The sequence below is a fragment of the Guillardia theta genome, assembly GCF_000315625.1.
Source record: "Guillardia theta CCMP2712 unplaced genomic scaffold GUITHscaffold_144, whole genome shotgun sequence".
Lineage (NCBI taxonomy): Eukaryota > Cryptophyceae > Pyrenomonadales > Geminigeraceae > Guillardia > Guillardia theta.
The window spans coordinates 12,013-22,312 of record NW_005434530.1 but is presented as its reverse complement, the minus strand read 5'-3'; the positions used below and the strand labels follow the sequence as shown (position 1 = coordinate 22,312).

The following is a 10,300-nucleotide window of genomic DNA, read 5'->3' as shown; positions in this document are numbered from 1 at the left end:
AATAGTCTTATGGATTCCCGTGGTATCGGATCCAACGCGTTGCACACAGTGTCAACGAGATCCTTGCTCTCCCTTTCATTAGGAAGGAGATGGGTGCCTACGTGCAGTATCAGTTGGGTGACGATTCAGGTCCTTGCAGCTGAAAAACCTTGAAATGAGCTCAATATTACGCAGCTGCAGGGGGGGGGCAGAGATAGGAGGGATCGCTAGAAGGGAGACAGAGGGGGTAAAGCTGAGGGAGAGAGGAGAGGTAGAGAATCTTGCGTCTTGTTGACCTGAAGGATCTTCTGTGAGAGCGTTTGAGTGATGACGAGGATGATGGGGAGAGAAAGGTAGGCCAACGTCCCGTCCCATCCCAACGCTGGATGTCCTTCCGTCCATCCCTGCGGATGTCATCAGCCCTCCCTTCGCATCCTTACTTGCTTCTCCGCCCTCCCCCTTTTCCTTCTTCTCCTCTGCTCCGTGTGTCTCAATTCCCTTCCTTTACCTTCCCCTCCCGTCATCTCCCCTCCCCTTCCCATCCCTTCCCTCTCCTAGTCACCTTGAAGAGCCAGGCAGTCGCATCGATAGGAAGGCCAGTCTTCGCGTTGTACTCACCGACGGGGCCCTGGGTGGGATTAGGAGCGAAGAAAAGAAGAAAAGAAAAGCGAAATGCGGGCGCAAGGGATAGTACAAGCAGAAGCAGGAAGATAGAATGAGAAGAAAAGGAGGAGGGAGGAGAAACTGGATTTGTCAAGGGAGGAGAAGAGGGCAGGAGGATTTACCTGAAGGGAAGGGATCCACAAGAAAGATTCTTCCAACAGATCTTTCTGTGCAAGCTGCAAGACAGACCTGAACACATCGTCATATGGCGATCAACAAACAAGCAGCGCAGCGGAGTATCAGTAAGATGACAAAGGGACCAAAAACAGTGAAGACAGACGGTGAGGAGAAGCAGGCGAGGAGGAGGAGGGGAAGGGAAAGGAGGAGCAAGGTACCTGTAGAGGCCGATGAAGACAGGGATCTGGATAAGCGTGGGAAGGCATCCTGCAAGAGGATTGACATTCTCCGTCCTGTAAGAAGCTTGTGAGTAAGAAAGCAAACTCTTTCTCTTCCTCCCTCCTCTTCTAGCAGGCTACTGTCTCCTCATCCCTGCCTCTGTCTCCTCATCCCTGCCTCTGTCTCCTCATCCCTGCCTCTCTCTTCCAGCACTTTCTTCTGCTGCACCACCTGTAGAGCTCAGCGATCTTCTCGTTCTGAGTCTGAGGGTCGTTGGCATATCGCGACTGGATGGCCTTGACCTTGGGCTGCAGCTGCTGGAGGGCGATGGTGGAAGACATCTGTTTAGAGCTCAGCTGAAGCCAAGGAGGATGATACAAGAACGAGAACTGCAGGAAGAAGAGGAGAGATGAAGGGAGAAGAGGATTATAGCTACCTGCTTGAAGTTGAGAGGATAGGTGACTGCTTTCACAAAGATGGTGAAGGTCGCGATGGCGTATCCCCACGCTCCTGGAATGCCCGCAGACTACGAGAAAGACAGTTAGGGGGGAAAGTGCAGGACGCGATTGAAGGATGAGGGCGTGCAGTGAGCGGGGAAAGTAAAACTTAACGGGCAAAGGAGGTGAAGGTGCAAAGGGAGATGCCGGAAGAAGCAGGCACAACCTTGAACGCAGTGTGCAAGGCGGTCAAGCAGGTCACAATCAAGTTGACGAAGGAGCCAAAGACGCCTATAGAGGAGGCGGGAGGTCAGAGAGCTCGTGGTAAGGGATGGGGCAACACCTGGCTTGTCCTGTAGAGAGAAAGCACCTCGTGAGAAGAAGAACACGATGGAGACGGTGGGCATGGAGAGAAAAAGTGAAAGGAGAAAGAAGAAGAGGAGGATGGTGAAACTGGAGAAGCAGGTGGTTGAACAGAGGAGCAGGAGGAGGAGGGGCAGGGGCAGGGGCAGGAGCAGGAGCGGGAGAAATGAGGGGAGGAGACATCGCTAACCTCTGTCGTTTCCGCTGCAGCAGCGGCAGCATCGGACAGGAGCTGCATTGCATCCTGCAGGGCAGCTGGAGGAGGAGGTCAGTCAGTCGACGAACATCAGCAAGCTGCTCGCGGTACCGGTGGAGGCGGCGACGTCGGCAGGGAGGTGGCTGCAACAAGAAACGATGAGTGGGACAGAAAGAGGAGCATTGGACGGCACCTGGGGTCAGCGAGGTGAAGGAGAGAGAGGAAGCTAGCAGCTTCTGTCCCTGGCATCATCACAGCCTGCACGCGTGTGCTGCTTCCGCGAGCCTTCTTCATGCCGGTGAGCGGGAGATGCTGTGAGGGAGGAGAAAGCCTGCGCAGAGAAGCCTGTGCAGCTAGCGGAGGAGCGAAGGAGTGGACGGCAACAGCAGTTGCCGCAAGCACAAGAGATCGTAGAAGCATCATGTTGCTTGACGCACCCCCTGCTAAGATTCATGTGAGTTTCTGCATCCCTTGTACCTCAACATCCCTTCACCTCACAGGTTACCAGACTACAACCAAGTCATCTCTGATTGCTCCGAGGCTACCAGACTACATCCTAGTCATCTATGATTGCTTCTGTTCCATCTTTTCCTCTCCTCTTTCTTGTCGTATTCAAATATATGCCATGCTTTCCTTCACTGGTTTTGCCATTTACCTGATCTCTTTTCCTCGTCCCCCTCTTCTCTCCTTCTTGTTTCTCATATTCTCACACTTGTCTGTGTCATATCATCATCGACTTGATCATTGATTTTCCAAAACAAAATCGAGACTATGATAATCATCAACAACTCTAGTTCGCCGTTGGCCAAACTTCTTCTTTGTGTTCGATGTCTTCAGGTCAGCAACAATCGAATGCGTATCGTGTTATACATGTTCTGGATGTTCGTGCTAATCTCTCAGCATTTCGCTCAGGGTTTCTTCCCCTCCTCTCCCCTCCCTCCTTTCATCCCTTCCTTCTCCTCCGCTTCCCTCCTTGCGCCATGTGGCCTCCTTGTATCAGCTGCCTCCTAAGGTTACACCACCCCCATACCACCCCTCATTTTCCCAATCAAAACACCCCTTCGACATCACACAGAGCACCCCACTCACCTTCAAATCAAACCTTATTCTCTACCCCCCGATATCCTATCAAGTACCCCTCACTTTTACCATTCTCATCGTCTGCTCCTCGTCCCTAATGGACCCCCACCCCGGCTTTTCCATATAAAAGCTTTCAGTGATCATGAGTCGAATGACGGCCCGCCTCACCGAAATATTATTATAACAACGGCAGTGGCCCTGAGTACCCGGACCCGGTACCCGGGCGTACTGGCCTAGCACCGGTGACCGGGCCGCCCGGCCGCAGTTCCGAGTTCACTGAGTCGCCGATCATCGGATCATCGGATCGGGTAACTCAACCGACCCGGCGTCCGTCGACGGCAGTGTACGGCGGTCGCGGGGCGGCCCACCGGGGCCGAAGTTTGGTACGGCGGGCCCCGGCGTACTACTACCGTGCCACCGTGTACGGTGATCGGATCGGACTCGGCGGTACGGTACTACCGTACGATCCGAGCCACCGGCCGTACGCCGGAGTTCTAATTGAACTTCGGGAATGGTGACCGTCATCGAGTGAGGCTCGCAGTGGGGCCCAATCATACCAAACTTGACTCCGGGCCGTTGAACTTTCGCCGCCGGGCCCGCGGACCGTACTCAGAGTCCAGCGCCCGGCCAGAAAACTTCTGGCAGCGGCAGACACAGATCCGACACACATTGAAGCCTGTTACATCAAAGCAAAAATGCCAGTACTCAGTTGACTAATAACTACGACCGGACGGAGCGTAGAAGTACGGTACTACGGTAGCAGCACAACAGGCACACACAGGCGAGTTCATTGAGACTCAAAATCAACTGGTTACTCAGAAGGAGCATCTGCCGGTGGATTCGCTTCACCGCCCTCAGCAGGAGCATCGCCTGCCGCTGGCTCCTCCTCCTTGGCTCCTTCCGCTGCCTCGTCGCCTCCCGCCGCTGCCTTGGCAAGCTCCTCCTCGATCCCGATGATCTTCGCCACGCCGTCAATCATCTTCTGCACAAGCTCAACCTCCGAAAAGCCAATGCGCTGCTTGTTCGAGATGTCCCACTTGGCTCCGATCGCGGCGGTGTGCTCGCCCGACGACCCTCGTGGCTGAAGGTCGTACTGCGAGCAGATCTCCTCGAGCTTGTGCGGGTCCTTGTTCAGCTCCGGCAGCGTGATCATCACGCTTGCTCGGAGCCCCGTCCCGAGGTTCGACGGGCACGTCCCGAGGAAGCCGAGGTTCTCCTTGTACATGAGCGACTTCCCGTTGGACTCCGCCGCCGTCTTGATCGCGTCCGACAGCTGGCAGAAGCGCGTAAACACCCCCTTCACGTCGCCTCCCTCCTCCATCGCGATGATCCTGCACTGGTCCTCCTCGTTGCACCAGCAAAGCACCGTCTTGCTCTCATTGTGGAAGATGCCGCGGCCCTCCGGCCAGTCTCGCCCTGCTCCCGCTGCTCCTAGGAGCTGCATCGGCCCAGGCTTCTGGAACAGGAAGCCTCCTGCCTGCAAGGCTTCCTCCTGCTCCGTCGACAGCGACCCAAGCGGGAAGTACTGTCCCTTGAGGTTGTCTGGCAGCGCCTCAAACGCCTGCTTCAGCACTCCCTCCACCGCAAGCCGATCCTCCTTGCTCGACCCGGGGGGCAGCGAGAAGCCCGAGATGTTGCGCGCCGCTCGCACTCGCGTGGACTTGACGTACTTGGCGAAGAGCGTCTGCTGCTCCTCGGTAAAGGCAAGCTTGCTGGGGTCAAGGTCCGACTTGTGGCTCTGCGTGTCTGGGTCGAAGTTGTGCCAGCCCTTGACGATCGGGTTGATGATCTCCTTGAACAGGTCGAAGCACTCCTCGTCCCCGCACGTGAAGCCGACCCCCAGATGAGGCCTCAGCACTCCCGCCTGCATCCCGTTGGACAGCGAGTACCCCTTGGACGACTTGGTGTCCTTGAGCTTAGCAAACAGCTCTGCGGTCATGTTCTTCCTCATCAGCGACCTATGCTTCTCAGTGAAGGGCGGGAGCTCGGTGAAGCTGATGTACTTGAAGTCGTCCGTGTCTTTCACGTCCGCCGGCGAGTTCTCGAGCTGCGCGGTCAGCCACTTGTCAAACTCGGCCTCGATCTCCGGCAGCTTGAAGCTCCCAAGGTCTTTCTTTGCCGGAGCATCGCCTGCCGCTGGCTCCTCCTCCTTGGCTCCTTCCGCTGCCTCGTCGCCTCCCGCCGCTGCCTTGGCAAGCTCCTCCTCGATCCCGATGATCTTCGCCACGCCGTCAATCATCTTCTGCACAAGCTCAACCTCCGAAAAGCCAATGCGCTGCTTGTTCGAGATGTCCCACTTGGCTCCGATCGCGGCGGTGTGCTCGCCCGACGACCCTCGTGGCTGAAGGTCGTACTGCGAGCAGATCTCCTCGAGCTTGTGCGGGTCCTTGTTCAGCTCCGGCAGCGTGATCATCACGCTTGCTCGGAGCCCCGTCCCGAGGTTCGACGGGCACGTCCCGAGGAAGCCGAGGTTCTCCTTGTACATGAGCGACTTCCCGTTGGACTCCGCCGCCGTCTTGATCGCGTCCGACAGCTGGCAGAAGCGCGTAAACACCCCCTTCACGTCGCCTCCCTCCTCCATCGCGATGATCCTGCACTGGTCCTCCTCGTTGCACCAGCAAAGCACCGTCTTGCTCTCATTGTGGAAGATGCCGCGGCCCTCCGGCCAGTCTCGCCCTGCTCCCGCTGCTCCTAGGAGCTGCATCGGCCCAGGCTTCTGGAACAGGAAGCCTCCTGCCTGCAAGGCTTCCTCCTGCTCCGTCGACAGCGACCCAAGCGGGAAGTACTGTCCCTTGAGGTTGTCTGGCAGCGCCTCAAACGCCTGCTTCAGCACTCCCTCCACCGCAAGCCGATCCTCCTTGCTCGACCCGGGGGGCAGCGAGAAGCCCGAGATGTTGCGCGCCGCCCGCACTCGCGTGGACTTGACGTACTTGGCGAAGAGCGTCTGCTGCTCCTCGGTAAAGGCAAGCTTGCTGGGGTCAAGGTCCGACTTGTGGCTCTGCGTGTCTGGGTCGAAGTTGTGCCAGCCCTTGACGATCGGGTTGATGATCTCCTTGAACAGGTCGAAGCACTCCTCGTCCCCGCACGTGAAGCCGACCCCCAGATGAGGCCTCAGCACTCCCGCCTGCATCCCGTTGGACAGCGAGTACCCCTTGGACGACTTGGTGTCCTTGAGCTTAGCAAACAGCTCTGCGGTCATGTTCTTCCTCATCAGCGACCTATGCTTCTCAGTGAAGGGCGGGAGCTCGGTGAAGCTGATGTACTTGAAGTCGTCCGTGTCTTTCACGTCCGCCGGCGAGTTCTCGAGCTGCGCGGTCAGCCACTTGTCAAACTCGGCCTCGATCTCCGGCAGCTTGAAGCTCCCAAGGTCCTTTTTGCTTTTTTCATTTTGAATCTCTGATTGAATCGGAGCAGCTTGAGCAGGTTGAGTTGCTGGAGCTGGTTGGGCTTCAGGTTTGGCTTCGGTTTGACTTGGCTGCACTGGTATCGTTTGTGTGGGTTGTGCGGGAGCTTGGGGCTCATTCGGCTTCTTATCGACGGGAGTAGGACCAGGCTTTTGAGCTTCTGGTTTCGTTGGCTCAGGGTTCCTAGGTTGGACGCTTTTGCTTGTGCCACAGCCCATGATGAGTGAGGCTGGTCTCTTCTACTTCACTGCCGGCACAACAAAGGAGGAGCTAATCGTTGAGAAAGGAATACAAACGAGTACAATCCTGTTACCAACCAAAATCAGCCAAAAACCATGCGAGGTTTTTGTTTCATTGAGTGTTGCGTCATTGAGACCCTGTCGAGAACCATGCTCAAAAGCATCCTCCGTACACCTAAAAACCCTGTCGGCATGAGCCAAATGGTCTGTTTGACAGCTTGGCAGGGATTTATATAGAAACGTGATCCTTACGACTCTTTCTGCTCTCCATAAACATCCGTGGTATCTACCTATCCACAACAGTGGATTGGTTAAGCAACTAGTCACACTGTATGAATGTTTCTCAAAGTGATTCAACACTGGACTCGCTTCTTCGTCTAGCTATTTACACTATGCTTGGATCTTTGTTACCAAAACGTTCTTACTAGAGGGTTGCTACCAATCTTGTTGACTTTGCAGGGAAAAAAACTTCGATCAGGTACGCTGCTGCAGAGGAAGAGCACACCATGCGTTCACTCTACCAGGAGTGCATAAATCAAGTGAAGACATAGCTGATTGATACTGCTTGCGGCAGGACGGTTCCTAACTGTCCTTTGCCTTGTGACAAGAAGGATCCGACCACACCATGGTATCTCGCCACTTCAAGTATCAAATCCTCCAGGTTCTACATCATGGACTATCACAGATGCTCCTCCTATATCTATAGCTACATCTCGACCTCTCATGTCTAGCGTATGCGTCTTGCCTCATACTCTCGACTGCCACCTCTCATTGCTCTTCCTCTCTCGCAGCGCAGTGCATCTTTACCAACCGCCGCCAAAAAAAGGAGAAACTGTCGACACTACCCACCCCTTCCCCATAATCCAGAACTGTACCCTACCCTTGATTTCGATAATTGTAGTGATGGTTGATCAAAGGCTACCCCTTCGATTTCAACACAGAACCCACCCTTTTGTCTGCATTTCCATTATTGAAACAACATGGATTCTCACCCCCACCCCCTCCTCTTGACCATCTTCCCCGTTCATAGGTATTCGCAAAGCCCATATTCGTACAATGAAGATTTGACTGAACCCTACCCCCTACTAAAACGTGAATATCCAGTTTGCAAGTACCCCCCCTTCTTTCGGCCCCCCCTCCCCATTTTCCGAATAATAACCTCAGCTCGCGAGATACCACCCCTCCATTTCTAGTTTCACCAACCCTGACCCCACCCATGTGGACATATGGGCAGCGATGTAAAATATTTTTAAAGGTTTGGTACAACAGTACTCTAAGTTGGTATAGATTCAGCTTCTTGAAGTTATATAGTCTGGTACTAATTTGTTAAAGTTGAGTCAAATATTTCAAATCAAAATCTTCATAAATATAAAAAATAGATATAAAAATTCGGAGTAAAAGCCTCACTCACCCCGGCCCGGCCCGCCCACCGGGGCAGGCCGCCCCGGCCCGCGCCGGCCGGGCCGCGGGGCGAGTTACTTGAACTTGGCACTGCCGCAGTGCGCGGCAAAACGTCGGTGGCACGTCACTGCAGACGACCCTTACGCACGGTTTCAAGGCGGCAATGTGACTGAAGGTACAGCCTCGGAGCGGCCCGGCGCGCCCGGGCCGCCCCGGAAGAGGAGACTCTCACCTTCCTAGCCGTTTTGCTAAGGCGCGGGCCTCCCGAGTCCGTGACCGGCGGTGTGCAGTCCCCCGGAGTCCAGGCATGATTCACTGCTGATACTCGGAACTTGGCCCTTTCTGTCCACGAGTCCCGGAGTCCGGGCGCGGCTCGCCGCGTGCCAGCCTCCTACGGTACCGGCGGCGGCGGTAGTACGGTTCCGAGTTCCGCCGGAGTTCGGACCGTCCTGCGCGACGCCCGGCCTGGCAACTAAGCGGCCCCGGGTCCTCAGGCGTCGACGGTCGGACCGGGCCCGGCCAGCCTGCCGGGTGCCGTGCCGCACTGCGCCGCCCGGCCCGCCCCGGGGCCTGTAGGCTGAAATTGTTGTCACGTGACCTAGTCACGTGGCCTTGCGCTATGCCCGCAGAGATAATGCTGTAGAGGAATTGGAAGCAGAAGGAAGAGGAGAGAGAGAAGATGACAAGAGCGGACGAGAAGGAAAATTATTTCCGTGCCCCTCAAGCTCGCAGCACGAAGAAGCTTTTGCAAGACTGGCTTTAGCATGCGAGCCGTTCCTCGTGGGAATTTGCCTGAATCGAGATTCAAGTCACAACTCAGTCAGGGAGTTGGAGTCAAGCGGAGGAGGAGGAGGAGGAGGATTCAGTGAGCATGATGCAAAGATCGCTACGATACAGTCACTAGATTTGTTTGCCATTGTGTGTTTCAGGGCAACATAGACTGAACACGTGCAAACTGATTCAACGAAGTTTGTGTGCGAGAAGTTTTGAAAGCTTCCACGTCACTCAACCAACGCCTGGTTGATCTGCTGGCGTCGTTGTTATCATTGCTGGCTTTGTTGCTATAATCCTTTAGAATGTCTAACACTAGTTCCCCTGAACGTCCATATGTGACAACCTCGATGCGCACTCGGAATGAAAACCATGTGACGGATCCGGAAGTCCACAACACATCGGATGACAACGACGTTCATGTGTATCATTACAACAATCAGATTGTAAATACTACCTCTGTGCCTCCCTGCTGCTCTTGCTCTCGAGTTCTCGAGTGTCTCGGGTTCCGAGCAGGAGGGGAGGACAGCTATCACGAGTTGGATGCGAAACACCATGATGGGCGGGTAGTCATGGAGCCACAGCGGCATGAAGTAATCGACCAAGAGGTTCAGATGGTATGAGATGTCACAGCACGTTGACTCACAATTGTGATTGCAGGAAGACGATCTTGCGAATTGTGCAGACATCGCCAAGAGTGTTGTGGCGAAAGGAGTCGCTGCTGCCAAGGCGCGAGCGAGGAGGCCGATGTTCGCAGACACGAGCGAGCAAGCGCATCCGTCTGACTACATCTACGTCCTCACTGCCATGTGCTCTCGCCTGCATCCCGAAGGCACAGCTGAAACCATCATCCTTGCCTTGCGCAAAGGCGAGTGGGTTCGGGGAGCCCTGCGACTGTTTGGCAGCGGGCTGATGAGCTCCCACCTCGACCTTGTGTTTGCTCGCGCGCCTCAGATCGTTCAGTTCTTCCTCCCGCAGCTGATGCACCTGGCGCTGCTCCCAACTTCCGACCGGGGTACAGGCAGCTATCTGGTTAACCTTTCCGCTGATTTTGCTGATGTCAGAACTGCTAGAGGCATTTGTGCTCAGGGTTTGCCGCAAATCTGCCTTCTTTGCGCTCTTGTGCTATTGGCTTCTGTGTGCTCAGGGGACATATCCTCTCAATCAGATTCCGGCCAGTGGAGCGGCAATGCAACAGAAGTCTCTGCGGAGAATCAAACGAAGCAAACCCAAGTCTTCGATGTCGTCGTTGTTTGATTGCTTCAAGACAGCCGAGGCGAACGCGAGTGAATTTCTAGTTGCAGACGAGGCGCTTCAGGAGGTTCGTGTTGATGTGAGTGTGCGAAAGAGTCTGAGTGGAAGAGCAGGAGCGACGTCAGAGAATGATGGATGTGCTCTCTGGTCACCGATACGAGAGGTGTTGCTTCTCGA

At 55.3% G+C, this 10,300-nt stretch overlaps 2 protein-coding genes across 2 annotated transcripts; both read right to left on the bottom strand.

Moving 5' to 3' along the window:
* Nucleotides 1–206: 206 nt before the first annotated feature.
* GUITHDRAFT_90472 (hypothetical protein) lies at nt 207–2,416 on the bottom strand (the record flags this gene model as incomplete). Its single annotated transcript, XM_005821399.1, has 11 exons — nt 2,168–2,416; nt 2,086–2,117; nt 1,969–2,033; nt 1,759–1,768; nt 1,642–1,706; nt 1,415–1,504; nt 1,210–1,319; nt 978–1,052; nt 765–831; nt 542–607; nt 207–383 (listed from the first exon to the last, which is right to left on the bottom strand). The coding sequence occupies exons 1-11, from the start codon at nt 2,395–2,397 to the stop codon at nt 207–209; spliced, it is 987 nt and encodes a 328-aa protein (XP_005821456.1). The 5' UTR covers nt 2,398–2,416.
* A 1,410-nt stretch (nt 2,417–3,826) lies between these two features.
* Nucleotides 3,827–5,687, bottom strand: GUITHDRAFT_155718 (hypothetical protein). The gene has a single exon (XM_005821398.1). The coding sequence runs from the start codon at nt 5,633–5,635 to the stop codon at nt 3,866–3,868; it is 1,770 nt and encodes a 589-aa protein (XP_005821455.1). The 5' UTR covers nt 5,636–5,687; the 3' UTR covers nt 3,827–3,865.
* Between the last annotated feature and the right edge of the window lie 4,613 nt (nt 5,688–10,300).

Bases quoted from the DNA above. Each gene is read 5' to 3' on its own strand.
- GUITHDRAFT_155718 (XM_005821398.1), bottom strand. From the start codon at position 5,635: ATGGAGGAGGGAGGCGACGTGAAGGGGGTGTTTACGCGCTTCTGCCAG.